The sequence below is a fragment of the Hemitrygon akajei genome, chromosome 10 (assembly GCF_048418815.1).
Source record: "Hemitrygon akajei chromosome 10, sHemAka1.3, whole genome shotgun sequence".
NCBI classification, from domain to species: domain Eukaryota; kingdom Metazoa; phylum Chordata; class Chondrichthyes; order Myliobatiformes; family Dasyatidae; genus Hemitrygon; species Hemitrygon akajei.
The window spans coordinates 13,354,938-13,376,067 of NC_133133.1; the positions used below are offsets into that span (position 1 = coordinate 13,354,938).

The following is a 21,130-nucleotide window of genomic DNA, read 5'->3' on the forward strand; positions in this document are numbered from 1 at the left end:
AAGTGGTTAAACTTCTAAGTTGGTCCAGACTTTCATTGATGCTATTATAGATTTACTGAATATGCCTGCAAGAAAATGAATCTCAGGATTGTATATGGTGACATATATGTACCTCGATGTTAAATTTACTTTGAACTTTATTACAGCAGGCTGGAAGCTGCTCCTTGAGCTTGTTGGTGGTTGTTCTTCATATCCGACGATGCCGGGAAATCAGGGCAAGAGAATTTACAAAGTGGAAAAGCCACTGAGACAGTTCCACTCTCTTGACCTCAGAAGTGTGGGTCCAGTGGTATGAAAAGTCATCACAACTGGGGTCTTCCTTGGTTGCAGTGGATGACCATGACTTTGCTGTGCTTCGTCTGGATCTTCGCTCCACACGGAGTGTTGCAGAACCACCTTCCTGCCGTTCGGATCTCACTGTAGGTCCCATCTGCTCAGCTTGCCAGAACTGACATGCCCCCATCCTATCAGGGTGTGGTCTGCCGGCTGTCCTCACGTGGTTTAGCCCATCCGTGGAAGCACTGTACCAGGGTGTAGCCACCATCACATGCAGACAACTACTCGGAGCCATTGATGAGAGCTGAGTGTCTGGAGAGTGAGCTGCTCCAGATTGGACATGACAAGTCTCAATGAGCTTGGTGCTAAATATTTAAAGTTAAAACAAATTTGGAGATGCCAATACTAAAATACATGAAATAAACACTTTTGTTACGACTCGTTCAATACCAGATTAATTTGGCCAACTATTAACACTCGATGCTCCCAGAGACTTATAAAAAATGGAAGGTGGCTCTGGGGAAAATACCAAGAACTTTTGTTTTAAAAGTAATAGCCAGTCCTTCATCAGTCTTTGAAATTATAGCTTCAAGGAAGAGATTAATGTACAATATGCTGCATATCAGGAGTTTGGAGCAACATTGAGGCACAGGGAAAATCAGATGCCAATGATATTAAGAAGAGAAAGATCAAAGGTTCAAAGGTACAATTTAAAGTCAGAGAAATATATACAATATACAGTCTGAAATGCTTTTTCTTCGCAACTATCCACAAAAAATGCCCCAAAGAATGAACGACTGTTAAATGTTAGAACCCCAAAGTCCACCTCAGCTCCCCACTCCCGTGCATAAGCGGCAGCAAGCCCAATCCCCCCTCCCCCACCTGCAAAAAAAAAACACTGGCACCGCCAACGAGCACAAGTGTCAGCAAAGCAATAGCAAAGACACAGACTTGTGGTTACCCCAACGACTTCATGTTTCACCCAGTATTTGACATACCACAGGTTCTCTCTCTCCCTAATATGGCAGGAAGAGGTATCTCCATTTTTCCACGTAACCAATTAACCTACTAACCTGCACGTCTTTGGAATGTGGGAGGAAACCGGAGCACCCAGAGCAAACACACACAGTCATGGGGAGAACATACCAACTCCTCACAGATAGTGACAGGAATTGAACCCATTTCATTGACGTTGTAATAGCATTATGCCAATTGCTATGCTACTTTGAGACTCTATGACCCTTATGCCACTTAGAGACACTGAGGCACATGGATGAGAGAGAAAATGGAGGGCTATGTGGGCGGAACGGGTAAGATTGATCTTGGAGTAGGTCAAAGGGTCAGCAAGCATCATGGGATAAAGGGCTTGTACTGTGCAATAATATTCTATGACATTTAAGATTAAACCATACATCTTGATGTGTGATATTTTTCTGCACATTGAAGTTTGCTGAGAAAGGAATCTACTTTGATGTTACATTATAGCTACACTGTGGGCAAAAGTTTGTTCTGATCTTTGTACTGGTATGGGATTATCATAGCAACTTCATTGAAGTGATCTAGGCTTCAAGTTGATCAAGTAGTGTTTTGAACACACATCAAACAATAATTTCTCGATTTAGAGTGACAAATATTCTGGACACATAATGGAAGCAAGATTGTATCTGCCAAATTTGCACTGTTTGCCAAGTCAGATAGTTTTTAATATGTTACATATTTATGCAAATTTTTACAATAAATTATAAAGAAAATTATATCAAGGCAGAAATCTTCTACAAGTTGGAGGAGTTCAGTAAATCTAACGGGCTTTAAATCTAATTGGATTGGCACGGTATAATAGGTCAAGGAATGGAACAGTTTGTAGATAACACAACCAAGTCCAAAAGATTCAAAGTAAATTTATTATCAAAGTACAGATATATCACCTCATACAACCCTAAGAATTTGAGAGAAATAATAAGAGAGAGAGAGAGAGAAAGAACATGAGATGAAGAGTCATTGAAAGTGAGTCCATAGGTTGTGGGAGCATTTCAGTGATTGGGTGAGTGAAGTTAAATGAAGTTATCTCCTTTGGTTCAAGAGCCTGATGTTTGAGGGGTAATAACTGTTCCTGAACCTGGTGACGTGAGTCCTGAGGCTCAGGTACCTTCTTCCTGATGGCAGCAGTGAGAAGACAGCATGATCTGGGTGGTACTGGGTCCCTAATGATGGATACTGCTTTCCTGAGATGGTGTCTCATGAAGATGTGCGCAGTGTTGGGGAGGACTTTACCTGTGAGGGACTGGGCCACATCCACTACTTTTTATAGGATTTTCTGTAGAAGGGTATTGGTGCTTGCCTACCAGGCTGTGATGCAGCCAGTCAATATACTCTCCACTCCACATGTATAGCAGTTTGTCAAAGTTGTAGATGTCACGCTGAATCTTTGCAGACTCATAAGGAAGTGGAGGCACTGCCATGCTTTCTTCCTAATTGCACTAACATGGTGACCCCAGGACAGGTCACCACCATCTTCTTCTGCAAATACACAACCATGACACCAGCATGAAGGTTTGTATGATGCTTTACAGTGCCAGCGATTGTGATCAGCTTCAATTCCTGCTGCTGTCTGTAAGTTTGTACATTCTCCCCATTATGGCATGGGTTTCCTCCAGGTGCTCTGGCTCCCTCTCACATTCCAAAGACATAGGGGTTAGGGTTAATAAATTGTGAGAAACAGGTGACACTTGCCATCTACCCCCAGCACACCTTCGGAATGTGTTGGTCATTGACAGAAATGGCACATTTCACCGTATATTTCAATGTAAATGTAACAAAAAATGCTAATCTTTAAACATTTAACACTGCTTTTGTGCTGCAGAAGAGACTTGTTCACAGGTCATAATGGCAGAGATATCAGAATGCTCTGAAATGCAGTCGACCAAATGTTACATAAGGTCTAAAACTGGCAACAATTCATCATTATATAACCTTTATATTTCTCAAGTTGTAATTACCATTCATTTTCAACACTGACCACACCCAGCATTTATTGGGTAACTCAAACTACAGGCAGATGAAACAGTGACTGTGCCAAAGTCTAACTCCAACAGTATACGAAGAGCCTCGTATATATCCTATCAATGTATTTATTAGCACAGATCTTCAGTTCCTAATGCTTGACCAAACAGACCAAAACTCCAAAGATGAACTCAATCTGTTGTGAAGTCCCTCTTTCTCATTTCTGAGTTTAATGAAAATACTTTATTTCACTTTAAAGATTCATTTTCCTTTGAAAATATAATTAAACAGTTATTGATACTGGGCCTAGAACACTGAAGGCGCGGGACCAACCACTAACTTAAGGTTATTAACTGACATTTGTACTCAATGTGTATTACAAAGAATGCTGATGTGTAAGATTAAAGAATTTTGTTTAGCTTTTATATGAAAAATGTCGAACCAGCACAGTATCAGAACAAGTCATTAAAAGCTAATGAGACTGGGATGCAACATTAGATAAGGAACAAAAATAACAAAATAAAAGACTCGGGAGAACTTGCGGCCATTATAGTCTGGAAAATTTTACAAATGGCAGGAGAAATGATGCCGTGAATAGATTTAAACATGTGAAGAATGTTGAACTTGAGATGGAAGGTCATTAAGAGCCCAAATAAATCTGAAGAGGAATGAACTTGGTTTGAGATAGGATATTGACACCAGAGTTTTTGATGAGATTAGAATCACGGAGGATTGAGAATAGTTGAGGTACCAAGAAAGTACTGTAAAGGTCCAATTTGGAGTCTTTACAGATCTCTTAATGGGCAAAAACTCGCATCCCAATGCAATGTTTATGCCACAAATTTAAAATTATTCTCCTTTCACTTTGTTGCCTTTAATAGCAGTCAGTACAGCAATGGCAGCAGACCAAATGGTTATATAAAGTCTACAACTGGCAGCAATTCATCCTTATATAAGTTTTATGCGTCTCAAGTTCTAATTACTATTCATTTTCAACACTGACCACCCTCAGTGTTCATTGGGTAACTCAAGCTACAGGCAGATCACTCAGTCGCTGTGCAAACACCTAACACCAACAGTACACCAAAAGCCCAGGTTGTAACCTAGCAATGTACGTATTGGCACAGACCTTCAGTTCTTTTAACCCTTGATAAAACAAACTAAAAATCTCAAAAGCTGAAGTCAACCAGTCAGAAGGTCCCTATAGTACTGTGCAAAAGTCTTAGGCGCACACACACACACATATATATTTATATAGCTAGACTTTTGCACTGTACTGGTACCGCAAAAAAAAATCATGACATATAAACTTGATTCTGATATGGGTCACTATTGTGGACTGAGAGTGGGAAAAGGGCAGGGAGGGGGAATCATGATTGGAGAAAGGAGAGAGGAGGGAGCGGAAAGCACCAGAGAGACATTCTGTAATGATAAATAAACCAACTGTTTGGAATCAAATAACTTTGCCTGGTGTCTCAGGGTTGAGTATGTCTATACCCAAGCCAACGTCCACCAGACACTATGTCTCTGCCACCTGTCCCACACCCCTCCCATGGCACTCCTATGTCTCTGCCACCTGTCCCACACCCCTCCCATGGCACTCCATCCTCACTATTCCCAACATCCTTTGCTCCCACCACATTTACAAACTTGATCTCCTCTTCACATTGACAAATACAGTACTGTGCAGAAGTCTTTGACATCCTAGCAATATATATGTGCCTAAGGCTTTTGCACAGTACTGTACATCTTTCTCTACATGTAGGTATGCTATATTTCTATTCCTTGTTGTATTTTTAGGCTGGATAAGTCTTACATATCTTAGTGGCCTCTTTATTAGGTACAGAAGTGAACCCAGTGTGATCATATGCTGCTGAAGCCCATCCACTTCAAGGTTTGATGTTTTGTGTATTCAAAGATGCTCTTCTGCATGCCACTGTTGTAATTCAGTCTGACCGTTCTCCTCTGACCTCTCTCATTAACAAGGCATTTTCGCTCACAGAACAGCCACTCACTGGATGTTTTTTTGTTTCTTGCACCATTCTCTGTAAACTCTCGAACTGTTGTGCGTGAAAATCCCAGTAGATCAGCACCTATCGATGATACAAAGATAGGTGGAGGAGCGGGTAGTGTTGAGGAAACAGAGAGCCTGCAGAGAGAATTAGATAGTTTAGGGGAATGGGCAAAGAAGTGACAAATGAAATACAATGTTAGAAAGTGTATGGTCATGCACTTTGGTGGAAGAAATAAACGGGCAGACTATTATTTAGAAGGAGAGAGAATTCAAAATGCAGAGGTGCAAAGGGACTTTGGAGTCCTTGTGCTGGATACCTTAAAGGTTAACCTCCGGGTTGAGTCGGTGGTGCAGAAGGCGAAAGCAATGTTGGCATTCATTTCTAGAGGTATAGAATATAAAGACAGGGGTGTGATGTTGAGGCTCTATAAGGCGCTCATGAGACCACACTTGGAATATTGTGTGCAGTTTTGGGCTCCTTATTTTAGAAAGGATATACTGACATTGGAGAGGGTTCAGAGAAGATTCACGAGAATGATTCCAGGAATGAAAGGGTTACTGCATGAGGAACATCTGGCAGCCTTTGGGCTGTATTCCCTGGAGTTCAGGAGAATGAGGGGGGATCTCACAGAAACATTCCAAATGTTAAAAGGCCTGAACAGATTAGATATGGCAAAGTTATTTCCCATGGTAGGGAAGTCTAGGACAAGAGGGCACAACTTCAGGATTGAAGGACGTCCATTTAGAACAGAGATGCGGAGAAATTATTTTAGTCAGAGGATGGTAAATCTGTGGAATTTGTTGCCATGAGAGGCTGTGGAGGCCAAGTCATTGGGTGCATTTAAGGCCGAGATAGATAGGTTCTTGATTAGCCAGGGCATCAAAGGATATGGGGAGAAGGAAGGGAAATGGGGATGACTGGAAGAACTGGATCAGCCCATGGCTGAATGGTGGAGCCGACTTGATGGGCTGAATGGCCTGCTTCTGCTCCTATATGGTCTTATGATCTTTCCCAGTTACTCAAACCACCCTGCCTGGTACAGGTGTGCCTAATAAAGTGGCCACTGAGCCTATGTGGCAGAAATGGCGGTCTTTAAAGGATTGCTCCTGGCACTCTGTGAGTAGGGTTGTAATCACCAGTCATTACAGAATGCTGACAAGAAGCAGTTCTGGCCACCTACCTACAGGAAAGATATCAATAAAATCAAAAGAGTACAGAGAAAATTTACTAGGATGCTGCTGGAACTTAAGGACCTGTTGAGGAAAGGCTGAAAAGGTTAGGAATTTATTCCCTGGAGTGTAAGAGAATGAGGAATGATTTGATCGAGGTGTTCAAAATTATGAGGGTTATAGATAGGGTAAATGCAAGCACGCTTTTCCACTGAAATTAGCTAAGACTAGAGCTAGACGTATGGTGAAAGGTAAAATGTCTGCGAGGAACATGAGGGAAACTTCTTCACTCAGAGGGTGGTGAGAGTGTAGAATGAACTGCCAGCGGAAGTGGTGGATGTGGGCTTGATTTCAACATTTAAAAGAAGTTTGAATAAGTCCATGGATGGGAGACGTGTGAAGAGCTATGGTCAATGGGACTAGGCAGAATAGCAATTTAGCGTGGCCTAGGTGGGCCATTCTCCTCTGACTCGATGACTCTAAGAAGCATTTCCAACAATGCAAAACGTAGGAGTGTAATTGCTCCATTCAGCCCATCGAGTCTTATCCACCATTTTACCATGGCTGATTTATTTTCCCTCTCAACCCCATTCTCCTGCCTTCTCTCCAGAGCCTTTGACACCCTTAGTAAACAAGAATTTATCAACCTCCACTTTAAATATACCCAAGAGATTCCGCAGATGCTGGAAATCCAGAAAGCACCACTGTCGAGAGTGACAGAGTAATAATTTAGCTACTGGAGTAATAATTTTGAGTCCTTTTCAAGTAATCCATTGACTAAGTTCCAATCCCACCACAATAATTTGGAATTTAATTGTCAGTTAATTAGGTAAATCAGGATTTTAAAAAAACTGCAGATTTTTAAAGAACTGCTAGTACCAGTTATGGTGACTATGAAGCTACACGGTTAAAAAATCTTCCAGTGTCCTTCAGGGGAATGAAGTCTGCTCTTCTTATCTGGTCTGATTTATATGTAACACCAGACCGTAAACAATGTTGTTGAGCAGAGGGATCTTGGGGACCAAATTCATAGCTCTCTGAAAGCGAGTACACAGGTTGATAGGGTGATTAAGAAGGCAGATGGCATGCTTGCCTTTATTAGTCAAGGCACTGATTTCAAAAGTGAGGAAGATTTGTCGCAGCTTTATAAAACTCTAGTTGGACCACATTTGGAGTATTGCATACAGTTCTGGCCAACCCATTATAGGTAGGATGTCAAGTCTCTGGAGAGGATGCGGTGCGGAAGAGGTTTACAGGATGCTCCCTGGATTAGTGGGCATGTGCTATAACAAGAGGCTGGACAAAATTTGGTTGCTTTCTCTGGAGCTGCCGATCTGATAGGAGGTTTATAAAATTATGAGAAGCATAGGTAAGTTTTTTCCCCCGGTTTGAAAAGTCTAATACCAGAGGGCATGCATTTAAGGTTAGAGGGGGTAAGTTCAAAAAAGATTTGAGTGTAAAGTATTTACAAAGAGAGTGAAGGGTACCTGAAATGCACTACCCGGGGTGGTGGTAAAGGCCGAAAAATTAGGGCTTTTAAGAGACTTCAGATGGGCACATGAATGTGAGGGAAATGGAAGGATATGGACATTGTGTAGGCAGAAGGGATTCATTTAGTTGGCTGAAGGGACTGTTCCTATGCTGTACTGTTCTATGTTTGGAACCACAATATGGGTTGACCCTCAGCTGCCTTCTGAAATGGCTGAGTTATAAAGTTTAATTCATCATGGGACCTGCATGCTGTAGAGTCACACAGCATAGGATTATGCCCAGGCCCTTCAGCCCAATCAGTCCATGCCGTCAAAGATTCCCGTCTGTCCGCATTTGGCCAAATCCCTCTAAAAAATGAAACTAGTTGAAACACTCAACAGGTCAGACTGCATCCACAGAGAAACAGTTTACGTTTCAGATTAGTTCTGACCCACCTGAAACATCTCTGTTCTGTGAGACTCGCTCTCTAAAGCTGTAGCTTTATCAGCTGAGAATGTAAAATCACAGAAGCATAATGCAACATAGAAGTAGGTCCTTTGCCACAGCTAGTCCATGCTAGACTAGTTTTCTGCATAGTCCCTTGACCACAGCCCTCTGTCATCCATTTATCAATCCAACTTCATTGTTTCTGAGTGCCTTCTATTCTATTTTATTTCAGGAAAGTTAAACAGTTTTGTTTGTAAGAAAAAGCTCACAGCTTTGGCTTTCTTCCCATCTCTGATCATATCCTTTTGTTGCTGCCTTCTGAATTGTAGAAATGCCTTTCAGTGGTTCCACAGTGGATAAAGACAACAGTGAATCAGCCAAGTGCAATGAAATTCTACAGCTCTATTGAATCGATTTCACGAAGGACTAAATGATCTACAGCATCAATGGTGTATATTAACCAGCTCCTACACTTCATTTAGGCATGATGCCAAGGACATGTTGTTATAGAAAGTGTTCCTGTAACCAGCACTATAAGTCGTACAGTGACACATTCTCTGAAGTACACTCTGTTGCCACTTTATTAGGTACCCCCTGTACTTAATAAAGTAGCCTCTGAGTGTATTTACATATTTATTAATCTATTTTTTATTCAGAACAGGTCCTTCCGGCCCAACCAGCAAACCACCTATTTAACCCCAGCCTAATCATAGGACAAAGGAAACCCACACGGTCACGGGAAGGACATACAAGACTTCTTACAGAGGAAGATGTAAGAATACACAAGTATTCCCGGGATCCTGTGTTCTTCTTTTGATCGGTTTCTGGAGTTACAAAACAAAGCGGTAGTAAAGAGGTTGTTTTGAAATGAACCTCAGACGACTAACTACCCGTTGATGTGCAGCGAGACATTCGAGTTTAAAAAAAAGCACTGTACATATTTCTTTGGAAAAGGGAGGAAGATAAATGGTTGAGTTAAAAAAAGACAGAAAACAAGACAAAATTCATAGGTTCATAAAGAGTGAGCACTTGGCGATAATGTTAATAATAATAAAGAAAAAGCAGAAATGCCTGGCTTTATCGAAAAGATTGATGCATTTGATTGCCTAATATATAGATGAATGATGTATACTGAATGAATTGAGCAGTATTTGAAGCAAATGAAATAGCTGATTTGAAGCGAGTGCCAGTGTGTCTGAATACAAGACGTTGAAAAACATTCAGCTTGCTTAGGAGTTTAACTGCTCCAACCAAACCGGCCAAAATGAGCTTGGCAGATTTCATAAACGTAATGCAGTAACATTTAGAACCAAAACCATTGTTGATTGCAGAACACTTTCGATTTCATACACAAAATCAAAAGGAAGGGGAGACCATTTCATCTCACGTGGCTGAATTGAAGAGATTGTCCAAACTTTGTCAGTTCAGTGTTGGAATTAATGATGCACTGAGAGATTGTTTAGTTTGTGGTATCTGACAAGAAAGCATTCAAAGCAGCTCCTAACTGAAGCACAATTCACCTTTAAAAGAGCAGTTGAAACCACTGTAACAATGGAAACATACAGAGATGCAATTGGGTTGCCATCAGAAGTGAAAGTGAGTGTGAATAAAATTGCAACATCTAAACAGAAACTTGCCTGGCCGAACAAATCGTGTTACCACTGTGGCTGGGCTCACATACACCAGCCCAATGCAGGTTTAAAGGTGAAGCTGAGAAAGACACATACAAAGACAATGTTAGGCAGACAAAAATAAATGGACTGCACAGGGAAGAGCAAAAGATAAAAAGTCAAATTGAAGTTTCAACTGAACACTGATCTGCATGCTGTGGCCACACTATTGGCACACCAGGATTACACAAGTGTGCTGAGAAAATTCAAGCAGTAGTGGATGTCCCAAGGCCAAAGGATGTGTCACAGTTGTGTTCTTTTCTAAGATTTATCAATTACTATAACAGGTTCCTGCCAAACCTGGCTACTGTGCTCCACCCTTTGAACTCATTTCTACAGCTCGGGAAGAAATGACAATGAAAAGACAAAGGAAATGGTGACGTCAGACACTGTCCTCACACATTGTGATCCACATCGTCCAGTGAAGCTTGCCTGTGACACCTCGCCTTTTGGTCTAGGTGCAGTCATGTTACATATTATGAGAGATGGAAGTGAACGCCCCAAAGCCTTTGCATCACATTCCCTTAAAAATTGACAGAAAAGCCTTGAGTCTGGTTTGGAGTGTAAAGCATTTCAACCAGTACTTGTATGGGAGAGGGTTTACCCTCATTACTGATCATCAGCCACTAGTGTCCACTTTCATTCCACTAACAGCAGCAGCAGCACAAATGCAGAGATTGGCTCTGTTTGTTGGAGGAAACAATTAAAAGATCAAATTCAAGTGGATGACTAATCGTGGAAATGCTGATGGGGTGTCCTGTTTACCCTTGAAAAAGGAAATACCTGAATAATTTACAAAAGGGTCACTCCTATTGACGTATTCTCCCTAACATGAATCAGAAGTCACTCTATTACGGCACAGATGATCCAAAGGGAAACAAAAAAATATCCCACACTGCCTCAGATCAACATGGCAACTCAAAATGGCCGAAATGTGCAGCAGAAATTCCAGTTTTGCCCTTGGCAGTGGGCTGTCTTTGTGGGAACTGAGAGTTGTTGTACCATCCAAGCTGAGAGCTGAAGTGTTGGAGGATCTACATGCCAGTCACCCAGGTGCGGACAAAATGAAAGGGTTGGCTCGACGCTTTGTCTGGTGGCCTGGGATAGATCAGCAGATCGAGCATCTTGCCATGCACTGTTTGGGATTCTAACATGTCCAGAAGATGCCAAGAGCAGCGCCTCCCCATCCCTGGGAATGGCCTGCATTGCCCTGGCAGAGGACTCGTGTGGAGTTTGCCGGACAAAAATTTCCTGGTAGTAGTGGATGCAGCTACAAAGTGGCCAGAAGTGTTCCCAAATAGACTCGCACACTGTTGATGTGTTGAGAGGACTCTTCTCAAGGACTGGTGTTCCAGAACACTTAATCAGTGACAACGGACCACAGTTTGTTGCAGAAGAGTTTCAGTCATTCCTGAAAATGGATGGAATGAGACGTATTACGATTGCACTGTTCCACCCAGCGACAAGTGGCTTGCTGGAAAGGTTTATCCAGAATCTAAAGAACAATGTCAGCAGAACACACAACACTGACACTGAATCAGAAGCTCACCAATTTCATCCCTGCACATCGGAACGGAGCACACTCCACAACCAACAACTCACCATTGATGCTGTTCCTGGGTCATCCCTTGCACTCACACTTGATCTCCTCAAACCCACTCTGAGAAAGAGTATGCAGGACAAAGATCTGAGGCAAATTTAGGGCTCCTTCAACAAGGAGGTTCAATATTTCACTCCTGGAGAAGCAGTCCTGAAGAGGGACTACAGATGTGATCACAGACATCCCAACTCTCCCGGAAGTTCCGGGAGTCTCCCGCATATTGATAGTGTCTCCCTGTTGCCCACAAATTATATACAATATCCTGGGAAAAAAAGAGAGAGTGAGAGAGAGAGAGAGAGAGTGGGAGAGGGGGGAGAGGGAGAGAGAGAGAGAGAGAGAGGGAGGGGGAGAGGGAGAGAGAGAGGGAGGGAGGGACAGAGGGAGGGAGAGGGAGAGGGAGAGGGAGAGGGAGAGGGAGAGGGAGAGGGAGAGGGAGAGGGAGAGAGAGAGAGAGAGAGAGAGAGAGAGAGAGAGAGAGAGAGAGAGAGAGAGAGAGAGAGAGAGAGAGAGAGAGAGAGAGAGAAACTAAAGTGTACCCCTGCTTGATAGCGGTCAAGAGTAATGACAGTGTTACTCACTGCACTGTTTGCAACAGTGACTTTTCTATTGCCCATGGTGGGTTACATGACTGTAACAGACATGTTGAAGTGAGTTTAACAGGTGTCATTCATTCATTAGCATAGCTAATGTTATTTAAACTAGCTGGCTAGGGGCTAAAGAGCTACTCTATTGCAGACATCCCACCTCTCCCGGAAGTTCCGGGAGTCTCCCGCAAATTGATGGTGCTACCTCCCCGAAATGAGTTTTTGCAGGGTGGGATGTCTGTGATCATAAGTGGGTACTTGGAATGATTATGGACAGAATTGGACCACTCTCCTGCTCAATGGAGATTGTGTCTGATGTTATCTTCTCTGTGGATTGTCACCTTGTCGTGGTGGAGAAGCTTGTGTGGTCCTGAGAGTGATGCCATCTGGAGCTATGCTCCTGGTAGGGTCACCCATGGCGGTAAGGTCAAGGGTGAGGTCCCTGACAAAGAACAATCCAACCAAGACCTCAACGATGGAACAGGCGGATGAAGTTACTTTGAACTCAGTGGCTGTGAAGGCGGATGAAGGCTACAACAAATCCATCAGCTCCAATCATCATGGTTTCCATGCCATTGGAATCAGTTGGTTGATTCGTGAAGTATTGTGTGCTTCTTGGAGTGCAACATCAAGTACACGTAAAACAAATACACGCAAAGGCGTCTTCGCTCTGTGATAGATCAATGGAACGAAGACCATCATCCTCGACCTCGAGGGATAGCCATGACGACGGAGACAATGCATCAAACATTTGAAGAGAACAGAATCAATTGTTGACGAAGAAAGGTGCCCAGAGCTGTCAGAACCACTTCCTGCAGTCCCAGAGTCAACTGCTACAACCACCATGGAGGAGGCCCCAGAACCTGAGATCGTTTCATAGCCACCATTCTCACCTGCCAAGCAGAGTGACAAACCTTGTCACAAATGATGTTATCCCACAAAAATCAGAAATCCTTCTTCACAGTGATAACATCTTTAGCAACACACACAAAATGTTAGAGGAACTCAGCAGGCCAGGCAGCATCAATGAAAAAGAGTACAGCCGATGTTTCAGGTTGAGACCTTTTAAAGAACTGTCCTGCTTACACAATTCATTATGGGTTATAAGTAAAAGTACGTGAATGGCATATGTCATTATGCCATCACTTCATATTTTCATGCCCCACTCCAGTAAAATGAAATAGACAAGCATCCCCTGGTTCCCATGTTTCCTTTCAATTTAATTTCTGAAGTTACAAAACAATCAAAAGGCTTAATAAACTGATTAGAAAGGCTGGCTCTGTTAAAGGAGTCAAACTGGACACACTGGAGGCTGTGCTGGAACAAAGGATCCTATGGAAAATCCTGACAATTCTGCACAATGTTTCTCACATTCTGCATGCACCTTGGTTGAACAGAGGAGCACTTTTACTACACTGCTCGAAAGAGCACTATATGAGGTTATTCTTACCCTCGGTCATTAGGCTCTATAATGAGTCAACCTATAGCAGGGGAAGTGAAAACCCCTCCTATTAGACTGTTTGTGGTAACTTATTTCTTTTATTCTTTCTACTTCTAATATTTATATCTGTGCACTTGTAATGCTACTGTGAGGCTGTAATTTCCTCTGGGATCAATAAAGTATTTATCTGTCTATCCATCCCCTTCTCCTGTACATGACAAAGTAGCCTATGAGCATATGGTCATGGTCTTCTGCTGTTGTAGTCCATCTTCTTCATGACTCAACGTGTTGTGTGTTCAGAGGTACTCACTGATGTAACATGTGGTTATTTGAGTTCCTGTCACCTTCCTGTTAGTCTGAACCAGCCTAGACATTTTCCTCTGACCTCTCTCAGTAACAAGGCGTTCTTGCCCAGACAGTTGGGCCTGAAAATCCCAGAGATCACCAGTTCCTGAGATACTCAAACCACTTGGTCTTGCACCAACAATCATCCCATGGTCAAAGTCACTTAGATCACATTTCTTCCCCATTCTGATGTTTGGTCTGAACAACAAGTGAAGCTCTTGACCATTTCTTTTTTTTAAATTTTTTTTTAATTAGTTTTTCAAAACATCTTACAAATTAAAAACCCCAAATCCCAATGAGGAACATTAATACAGTGCAAAATTAAGCATACAATAACAATATGCTACAAAGGAAGAGAATTTAACAAAAAAAGCACCAGAATTAAAGACAGGTAAGCTTAGTATCCTCCCCAAGCCCCACAACACAAGAAAAAACAACAACTCCAGACCAACCACACCACAATATAGAGAGTATAAGTCAGGACAGTCAAACTCCCAGACTGTGAATACACTTAACAACAGAGGATAATAATGCCTACTACCAGAAAAAAAAGGGAGCTGAAAGCAAGGGACCGAAAAGAAGAAAAAAAAAGAAAAAAAAAACGCTAGTCAAGAGGAAGGTTATGAAAGTACTCGATAAAAGGTCCCCAGACCTTATGGAACTTTAGATCCGAATTAAGAACTGAATAATGAATTTTTTCGAGGTCCAAGCAGGCCATAATGTCGTTAAGCCATTGCGCATGAGTGGGCGGGGCAACATCTCTCCATCTAAGGAGGATCAAGCTTCTAGCCAGGAGAGAGGCAAAGGATAATATTCGGCATTTGGTCGGATCCAGACATAGATCTGTCTCACCCCAAAAACCAAACAGAGCAATTAAGGGGTTTGGTTCTCAGTGCTGATTCAGAATACACGATAACGTAGTGAAGACATCTTTCCAGAATTTCTCCAAGCTAGGACAGAACCAGTACATATGGATGAGAGAGGCCACGCCCCTCTTGCATTTATCACAGAGCGGACTAATGCCAGGGTAGAATCGAGATAGTTTAGATTTAGACATATGGGCTCTGTGAACAATCTTAAACGGTAAAAGGCAATGGCGAGCACAAAGAGAGGTTGAGTTAACCGATTTGAGAACTGAGTCCCAGCTCTCATCGGGTAAGGAGATATTTAAATCCTGCTCCCAGGCCATTTTAATTTTATCCACAGGGACCTGTCGTAAGGCTGCCAGTTTATCTCTGATAATGGATATTAAACCTTTACCTAGTGGATTAATGGAAAGAAATAGGTCCATAACATTTTTTGCAGGCATTTCAGGAAAGTTAGGAATTAAGGGAGCAATAAAGTGTCGGACTTGGAGATATCTGAAAAAATGAGTGTTAGGCAGATTGAACTTAACAGAGAGCTGCTGAAAAGAAGCGAAACGATTATCAATGAAAAGATCTTCAAAATGTCTAATGCCCTTCCTATACCAAACATGGAATGCTGAATCGTACATAGTAGGTAAACAAAGGTGATTATGTGCGACAGGGCTGGAAACGGAGAACCCCTGGAAACCGTAGCATTTCCTGAACTGAACCCATATACGCAAAGTGTGTCTAACAAGAGGGTTGGCTATTGATCTGGGCAGACTACTAGGGAGTGCAGAGCCAAGAAGTGCAGAGATAGATAATTCTTTAGTGGAGCTCAACTCCATTGCCACCCAGTTAGGGCACTCGGGTTGGCCGTGGAAGAAAGACCAAAAGGTAGCACAGCGTATATTAGCTGCCCAATAATATAAACGAAAGTTAGGTAAAGCCATGCCACCCTCTTTTTTAGATTTTTGGAGATGGATTTTATTAATTCTAGCCTGCTTATTCTGCCACAGATATGACAAAATAATAGAGTCTAAGGAATCAAAGAAAGATTTAGGAATAAAAATTGGGATAGATTGAAATAGGTATAAAAATTTGGGGAGAACATACATTTTAACAACGTTAATACGACCTAGCAAAGACATAGATAGAGGTGACCATTGTACCAGACTCTGTTTTATAGCATATGAAAGATTGGCAAAGTTTTCACGAAAGAGGTCTTTAAACTTCCTTGTGACTGTAATTCCAAGATAAGTAAATTGGTTATGGACTACTTTAAAAGGGAGATCACGAAATGTTAGTTCTTGTGCTTCTTTATTAATTGGGAAAAGTTCGCTCTTATGTAAATTAAGTTTATAGCCAGAGATCTGGCTAAACTGGTCAAGAAGTGAAAACATTAGAGGTAAGGATGTAGACGGATTTGAGAGAAAGAGTAATAAGTCATCAGCATAGAGAGAAACTTTATGCTCAACACCCCCTCTCCAAATCCCGGTCAATTCAGGACAGTTTCGAAATGCTATCACCAGAGGTTCTATAGCCAGCTCTTGACCATTTCTGCATGCTTTTATGCATCGAGTTGCTGTCTTATTATTGGTTTATCAGATATTTGCATTAACGTGCAGGTGTGCAGATGTACTTCGTAAAGTGGCCTCCGAGTGTATTTCAGCAGTTTCTCTAAAAGGCTGTATAAAAGGGTCAGCGGACCTACTAAGGAACTGGCTGTGTGGGGAGGACCAAGCCATCATCTCAAATCAGAGGGAACATAGCGTCTAGAATCATTCAAATAAGTGACTGCTGTTGCAAGTACTCACTTCAAAGCGATGAGCGCTCCCGTCTGACAGCTTTAACTGCATCAGTATAGCCGGCTGCAGAGCACGGGTCAAAGAACTGTAAACAGAAAGGCAGGGTCAGCGGTGAAGTGAAAACGAAAAATGAAATAAGCAGACAACAGAGGGAAATGCACATTGTGTAGGCAGCAGGGATTAGTTTCGTTAGCATTCAGTTACTGGTTTAATTCATTCCGCACAACATTGTGGGCCAAATCGCCTGTCCATGCTGAATTGTTCTCAGTTCTATATGTTCTTCCTGTGCCATCAAAACAAAATGATATCTGTCCCCCAAAAGTCTACAGATTCTATCAGCTGCATTGCTGATTTTGGTTGAGTTTTGGTTTTACCAATATAAAGGCAGGTTTATGAGAATGATCTTGGGAATGGAAGGGTTAATGTATGAGGAGCATTTGATGGCTCTGGGCCTGTACTAGATGGAATTTAGGAAAATTCACTGAAAGCTATCAAGCATATTGGAAGGCTGAGATAGAGTGTATGTGGAGAGATACTCTAAGGGACCAGATGTAAGAGTATTTGGATAGACATGGACTGATTAAGGATTGCCAGCATGGCTTTCCACATGGTAGGTTGTGTCTAAGCAACCTTACAGAGTTTTTCCAAGGATGTTCCCAGGAAAGTTGATGAAGGTAAGGCAGTGGATGCTGTCTATGTTGACAAGGTCCCACACAGGAGGTTAGTCAAGAGAGTTCAGTTACTCTGCATTCAAGATGAGGCAGTGAACTGGACTAGACATTGGCTTTGTGGAAGAAGCCAAAGTGTGGTAGTAGGTGGTTGCCTCTCTGACTGGAGGCCTGTGACTAGTGGTGAGCCACAGGGATCGGTGCTGGGTCCATTGTTGTTTGTCATCCATATCAATGATCTGGATAATAATGTGGTTAACTGGATCAGCAAATTTGCCGACGACATCAATGTTGGGGGTAAGGTGATCAGTGAGGAAGACTATCAGAGCTTGCAGTGGATTTGGAGCAGTTGGAAAAATGAGCTGAAGAATGGCAGATTGAATTTAATGCAGACAAGTGTGAGGTTTTACATAGTGAATGGTAGGGAATTGAGGAGTGTGGTAGAATAAAGGGACCTGGGAATACAGATACATAATTCATTGAAAGTAATGTTACAAGTAGACAGGGTTGTAAAGAAAGTTCTTGGCACATTAGCCTTCATCAATTGAAGTACTTAATACAGGAGAAGGGATGTTATGTTGAAGTTGTATAAGACATTGTGAGGCCTACTTTGGAGTATTATGTGCAGTTTTGGTCACCTACCGACAAGAAAGATGTAAACAAGGATGAAAGTGTACAGGCAAAATTTTGCCAGGACTGCACAACCTGATTTATAAGGAAAGATTTGAAGACTTTATTCCTTGGAACATAGAAGATTGAGGGGAGATTTGATAGAGGTATACAAAATTATGAGGGGTCTGGGTAGGGTAAATGCAAGCAGGCTTTTTCCACTGAGGTTAGGTAGGACTACTAGAGGTCATGGGTTAAGGGTGAAAGGTGAGAATTTTACAGGGAACATGAAAGGAAACTTAGAGGTCATGGAAGTGTGGAATGAGATGCCAGACAAGTGGTGCATGCACACTTGATTTCAACATGTAATAGAAGTTTGGAAAGGTACATTGACGGGAGGGGTAATGGAGGGCTATGGTCTGGGTGCAGGTCGATGGGACTAGGCAGTTTAAATAGTTCAGCATGGACTAGATGGGCCAAAGAGTCAATTGGGATCATACTCTATGATGCTTCCAATACTGGGAGGGTCTAGGGCCAGAGAGCACAGCTTCAGAATTATAAAAGATGATCCTTTAAAACAGAGATGAGGAATTCCTTTAGGCAGAAGGTGGTGAATCTGTGGAATTCATTCCCACAGGAGGCTGTGGAGCCCAAGTCACTGAGTTTATTTGAAGTCAAGGTTGATTAGTAAGGTTATAGGAAGAAAGCAGGAGAGTAAGATTAAGAGACAGTCAGCCATAATTGAATGGTAGAGCAGACTCGATGGTCTGTACGGCCTAATTCTGCTCCTGTGATTATGATGCAGCATGGATGTAGATTTGGTACTGAATGGCAGAACAGGCTGATGGAATTGAATGGCTTCTTCCAACATTGCGCTTATCAGTACAAACTATCATCAAACTGAATGATAACTTTGTTACCTAACCCACTGGCCTCTACAGTAAATTGTGTTACTGCAAATTCTAATGTTATATTATAAATTCAGTAATGAAACATGGGTAGGCTTAAGTTACAAATAAAGCACTGGATAATTACCAGTGCTAAACATGATTTTTTATGAAGTTTTATTATTTGATCCTTAAGTTCTTCTGCACTTTATAAATACAGAAAATAATCTGTTTCAGATATTTCCAGAAACTGAAATTAACATACAATTATTTCAGTCAATTTTCATTTAAAAACAGTCACTTCTATAAATGCAGTGGACAGCATTCTGATTGGTTGCATCCAGTCTGGTATAGAGGCACCAATGCACAGGTTTGCCTCGAGAAGGTGTCACTCAGGACACTCCCCATCTTGGACATGCCTTCTTCTTGCTAATATCATCAGGGAGGAGGTACAGGAGCCTGAAGACACATACTCAAAGATTCAGAAAAAGCTTTTCCCCTTTCGCCATCAGATTTCTGAACAGCCCATGAACTCATGAACACTATCTCGTTATTTTTTTGCACTAGTTTGTAAGTTACGGTAATTTTATGCCTTCGCAAGTGTTCTGCTGCTGTAAGACAACAAATTTCACATCATCACAGTTCATTGATATTATTTTGGTTTTTATTCCAAGCAAGTTCATTGGGACTTATTAATAGATCACGGCAGAGGTAAGTTATGCAGATCAAATTTAATGCACAACTTCAACCGCAACAAAAGCAAAAAACGACATTTTTGAAGTGGAAAATTTACAATACTACTGTGGAACATTTGAAAGTGTGTTAGGGTATCAGTAATATCGATAGGCTGGTGTTGACAGTCAATCTGAAACCACCAAATTCCCAAGGGTGCCAATTATCTGAGTATTACTGTATTTTTATTAGCTAATTTTAAAGATGCAACAATAATTACACTATTGCTTGCTCATTATGTGCAACTTTAATGTTGAATATGCCATTTGACATTGGAGTGAAGGAGGCTGAGAGACAACTTCACAGAGAAGTACAAGATGATTACACTGTACACCTTAACTGGTTGCTTGTCAGTATTTCTTTATGTATAGCTTTTTCATCCTCCAAGAGGACCACAACCTTGTTGTGGTTTGGAGGCTTGCATGCCTAATGACCCAGAGAGCTGGAGTCAGGGCTTTATGCTTTGGCTCTTGGCAAGGTCACCCATGCCAAACAGGTCAAAGGGTAGAGGCCAGACTAAGAGTGGTCCACCGGTCTCTAGGTTTCGGGGTTCAGCTCAGGGATAACAACGCTGACTGGTTAGAAAATACTGTTCTGGAAACAGCCAGCATGACTGACAGTAGAGAAAACCAAGAGGAAGCTATTGACAAAGATGGAGGACCTTCATTGCTGCCCTAAACACCAGCAGTGTAATGGCGTCAAATAGAGAAGTTTTTCATAAGTTCTATTGTATTTCTTTATTTTCCAGTAAATGTCTTCAAGAAACTGAATCTCCATACTTTGATAATATATTTTACTTTGACTTTGATAAGAGGCACTAATAGAGAGAGATAAGAGTCAGCACCTTTTCCTAGGGCAATAATTACTAATACAAGAGGACAGACTTTCAAGGAGATTGGAGTGAAGTGTAGGGGGGATGGCAGAGGTAGGGTTTTATTTTCATTCAGAGGGTGGTTGTGCATGTAATGCACAGCTGGGTCTGATGGTAGAGGTATTAGGGGCATTTATGAGGCACTTAGAAGACAGATGGTTGAAAGTAAAGTGGAGGGTTACAGTATGTGGGAGGGAAGCATTAAGATTGATTATGGAGTACTTTATAAGGTCGGCACAACATTGTGGGCTGAAGGGTCTGTACTGTGCTGTATTGTTCTATATTCTATGTCCAAATTGATATGTCAGCCAGGACACTGCAGAATGTTGACACATGCCTTGGTCTTTTTGGTCAGAGCACATTTGGAGTATTATGAGTAGTCGTGCACCCCATATCTAACAAATGATGTGCTAGCGTTGGAGAGGGCCCACAGGAAGTTCATGAGAATGATCTGGTAATTAAAGCATTAAAGGAATAAAGCATGAGAAGCATTTGATAGCTCTGGGTCTTTACTCACTGGAGTTTAGAAGAATAGGGGAGATCTCAAAGTTCAAAGTAAATTTATTACTAAAGTACATATGAAACCCTGTGATTCATTTTCTTGCAGTAATACTCAATAAATACATAATAGAATAATAACAATAATAGAATTAATGAAAGACTGCACCAACTGGGTGCTAAACCATTGTGCAA

At 41.7% G+C, this 21,130-nt stretch overlaps 1 protein-coding gene across 2 annotated transcripts in view; it reads right to left on the reverse strand.

The window, feature by feature from the left end:
* The window catches only part of commd5 (COMM domain containing 5), a 64,587-nt gene that overhangs the window by 9,713 nt on the left and 33,744 nt on the right, over window positions 1-21,130 (reverse strand). For both annotated transcript variants that reach the window (XM_073057799.1, XM_073057801.1), the window contains exon 7: window positions 16,680-16,755. In XM_073057799.1, coding sequence (XP_072913900.1) covers window positions 16,680-16,755 — 76 coding nt within the window. The remainder of the gene's footprint in view (window positions 1-16,679; window positions 16,756-21,130) is intronic.